General features: G+C 44.1%; 1 protein-coding gene across 1 annotated transcript in view; it reads right to left on the bottom strand.

Annotated features, from left to right (window-relative positions):
• The window catches only part of LOC134453938 (NTPase KAP family P-loop domain-containing protein 1-like), a 17,866-nt gene extending 13,767 nt beyond the window's left edge, over positions 1–4,099 (bottom strand). Inside the window, exon 1 of the mRNA XM_063204684.1 lies at positions 3,727–4,099. Coding sequence (XP_063060754.1) covers positions 3,727–4,099 — 373 coding nt within the window. The remainder of the gene's footprint in view (positions 1–3,726) is intronic.
• Between the last annotated feature and the right edge of the window lie 222 nt (positions 4,100–4,321).

Genomic DNA, 4,321 nt, shown 5'->3' with positions numbered 1-4,321 from the left:
AGAATATATAGTACACCTTTTTTTTTACTAAGTAAACAATGAGTCATCAGGTCAAAGTCCACGGTGATTCATCATGAATCATCAGATCAAATCAAAGTCCAAAATAAGATCAAAGTCCTAAATAGTTTAGATATGACTCATCTTCCTCATCTTCATCCTCTTTCTATAGGAAGAATCAACCAGTTAGGCCTAGGCCTACTAGACACAGTACTCTCTACTAGGGCATGCCATCACGTGAGGGTTTTGTCTGGACACGAGGGGTTTGATCAAAGGTCAAGACCAAAATATTTTAGATAGAGTCATCTTATTCTTTCTAGGATGAATCAACCAGCAGCTAGACTCAGTCTCTCTACTAGGCCAGACCTCTCTGCCACGTGAGGGTTTTGTTTTGGATATGTAATGTTTGTGTTTGAGGAGCTACTGGTTCACCCCATTCCCCCTTTCCCAGGCTATACGCTAGGTGACTTCTATGCATTCTCTATGTGACCGGGTGAATGAACTTTGAGATTGTTTACAGAGGGGCTACCCCTCCTATCGCGCTCTCTTTCTTTCTCTCACACACAAAAATAATAATAAATATTAAACGACATCACCTACAGCTACACCGCTCTGATATGGTTTATACCGGTTATGACCGGATGAAAAAATAGAGACCAAAAATGTAAATGATCTTTGACCTAAATTAATTACGATGGGGTGAGGGACATAACGATAAGGTTCTTTTTTTAAAAAAGACACCCTTCCCACTCCCACTCTACTCAGACACTTCTGTATGAGATGTACAGTTTTTAGGCAGAGGTTGTCATAGGTATTTCAAATGTTTTGTGTGCAAAAACGACTTAGTTTATTTAAAATGAATGACCTCTCATGAATTTCCTTTATTGAATATTGTTCAACAGGCACTCTCATACATGGCACCTGCCATCATCTTCTAACACATTGGGGTCCAGGAGAGGTAGGGTATGGAAAATTGAGAAAATGCTGAGCGGAATCTACACATTTTACCTTTCGTTTCTGGCAAATTGTTATAGTGTGCATTTCATTTTCCCTCTTATTCTGATTTTATGCAACACTCAGACCTATGAGTCTAGATGTACACAACTAAAAGTTTTGTTTATATATAAATTATTATTAAATATACTGATAAAAGCAATTCAATTATAATAATTGGAGTAAATGTAATCACATTTAGCTCAACATCTCAGCAAAGCAGCCACCAATCTACAGTTACATTGTATTCCTGGTTTTCATGGATTCCTGGATTTCAACCACAACACACGTCCAGAATCTCCCTTGACTAGCAAGACCTGGATACAAACTCACAATTAGGTTAAAATATTTTGTCAGTGCACAGTCAAAATCTCAGGATAAGACAAAAATTCATATTCTCAACCTTACCCAATCTATCTCCCTGTCACACACCCATCATCGTCTACATTTGTACTGAACCACAAAATTAGCTCAAAATTTCTCCTGAATAGCTTCACATTCCAGCACAACTAGCAGTCACATAACTCCAAAGTCTCCATACCCGTACAACCCAGCCATGCTCATCCCTCCACCCCCTTTGCAAACCTTTGCATCCCGGCTAATGGGTCACTTAGTAAGGGTGGCCCCAAACTCTGGAAAGTCCTCCCACATGCACTGTATCAACGCACATCACATTCCCCCTTCAAAGCTTCAAAACACAGGAAACGCCAGGAAACCTACCGACATGGCTTGCCAACCATGGGGTTGAATGAGCTGATATCTGTTTTATATTTGCTTTGTTTTTTCTTCATGGTCTATTTTTATCTGTCTGATGTACATCTCTTCATTTCCGTGACATTCAATCCCATTTTTGGCTATGGCAATGTTTCATGACATTGGTCTATGAAAAGTGTTTTAGGACACGATTCCTACAATGCTCTGAAGGTGATTCTTAGTATGTGAAGCGTATGGACCAATATAATGACCTTAGCACAGAGAAAAGAGCTGCAATATTTTGGACAATTTTATTTGCTGACCTAGGGGTTACACAATGATAATAAGCAGCCAAAGTATGTGGAAATAAAATTGTCCAAAATATTGCAGCTCTTTTCTCTGTGCTAAGGTCATTATATTGGTCCATACGCTTCACATACTAAGAATCACCTTCAGAGCATTGTAGGAATCGTGTCCTAAAACACTTTTAATAGACCCATGTCAGTGTGTTTAAAGGGACACTGTGTGAGATTTTTAGTTGTTTATTTCCAGAATTCATGCTGCCCATTCACTAATGTTACCTTTTTCATGAAAACTTACCACCACCATCAAATTACAAGTATTCATTATGACTGGGAAAATTGCACTTTTCATACATGAAAAGGGGGATCTTCTCCATGGTCCGCCATTTTGAATTTCCAAGAATAGCCATTTTTAGCTGCAAAAAATGACTCTACTTGAACCATACTAGAAAATATTTGTTTATTACCTAGAAAACTTTCATGTAAAGATCAAATTTGGCAAGTGGCAGCCCAGTTTCAATGAGCAGCATAGTTGCAGTACCCTTTTTGACCATTTCCTGCACAGTGTCCCTTTAATGTCAACTTAAATCATTTATGTATTCTTTCCCATCTCAATATATTTATCTTTGTCAACGTCATCTTTGTCCATGTCCTGACTTATGTTCCTTGCGTGTGTAGTAAGGTGGACCTTTAGATGTTAGTTTTCCTAAAATAATAACCATCAAACTGATACTTGTAATTGCACGACTACGCCACTTGGGGACTGCCACCCCAGAATATATTTTGATTTCAACCAATAAGGCACAACAGGTTCGGATAGAATGCACAAGAGACGTACCTTTGTTTAAAGGAATAACAATCTTTTCTTTATTAATACAATTTAAGTCAACAGTTAAAAACTCTGTGCCGCTGAGATAAAAACAGTAATGTTCAAGAACGGGGTTGGCTGCGGACAGGTAAAAGAAAATCAAACAAACAAACAAAAACAGAAAGGCTAAAATATTTTGGCTATGGGCAAAACAGCGGTGAGCAGCTGCCGCAAGCAGTCTGCCCACAGAGACAGACCCTCGACGTACTCTGAGGTGTCTCAACAACACTGAGAGGGAGGGGAAGCCACTGGGGTTAGACGCCACGGAAACTCTGGCTCCTTGCTGCACCCGTAGCAAAGGCACCGGGCATCATCAGCGAATACCCGCACACCGGGAAGGCTCCAATGAGCCGGTCTAATTCATCTGGTTTTATAAAAACAATGGCATAGCCACCAATTACGGATTAGCCACTGAGCGGCTACCTGAGTCCCGTGACGTCATTGGGGTATGGGAACTGCTGAGGGACACACCTTACTGGACAGACAGTGCGCCCTGTTACATTTTTCCCCGGCTTTTTGAATCGTCGTCCCGACGATACACGATCCCAGCACCGGTGTACCCGCAGGCAAACTCACCATCAGGCACGCACACGCAGTCAAGCAAGCAGGCATTTGTACAGGCATGGCATAGGCCTACTGTGACCTGAACCACACAATCATGCACATACTACAATAAGCAGGCACACTCACACACTAGCACCCTCACAGTCAGGCAGGCAGGCAGGCAGGCATGCTCCCCCACAATCGTGCGCACGGGCAGTCGCGCACCTACAGGCAGACAGGCACACAGTCACCCCATCGCACACACACCCTACAATGCACCAAGAAAATTGAACAGCATCATCATACACACACACAAGCATACACACACACAGTGTAAGAGGACCCAGGTTGGAGGTTGGAGAGGCATGGACATGTCCCTTGAGTTCGGCAGCGCTCCGCTGGCACGGCCACTACTCAGTCCAGGGGACGGCAGATCTCCTGCTGGCCGACGAGGGGAGGGCCTCCCATTGCGCCCCGATTGGGCTACCGGCGAGGGCCGCGGCGAAGCAGGGACTCGTTGCCCATCACAGTTCCTGGCCAGGTGGCCGGGCTGCCGGCACCGCCAACACACCTTGGGGCTCCCAGGCGACCCTGCTTGAGGCCGCTGCAGCAGCTCCACCCACTGCGACAGGAGACGGATCTGTTCCCCCTGCCGCCTTGCCATGTCCTTCAGCTCCAACAGTCCCTCCCAGTCTTCCTCCATCTTCAGCGGGGACGGACACCACTCACAGGCACAGGCACCCCACGACGGTGGGTCGTTGTGGAGATTGGGGCCCCCCGCCGTGCCCACCGCTGTTTTGCCCCTAATTACAACCAGCCTTTCAAAAAAATCAAAATAAACTCAAAGCTAAAAAAAGGACACGTCTCTTTGATACATCTATCTCTGCCGACTATAGGCCAAATGTAGTAAGGTGGACCTTTAGAT

This window comes from Engraulis encrasicolus, chromosome 8 (assembly GCF_034702125.1).
Source record: "Engraulis encrasicolus isolate BLACKSEA-1 chromosome 8, IST_EnEncr_1.0, whole genome shotgun sequence".
Taxonomy (NCBI): Eukaryota; Metazoa; Chordata; class Actinopteri; order Clupeiformes; family Engraulidae; genus Engraulis; species Engraulis encrasicolus.
Note: the sequence above shows the minus strand (reverse complement) of the source record. Positions and strands in the feature narration are given on the sequence as shown.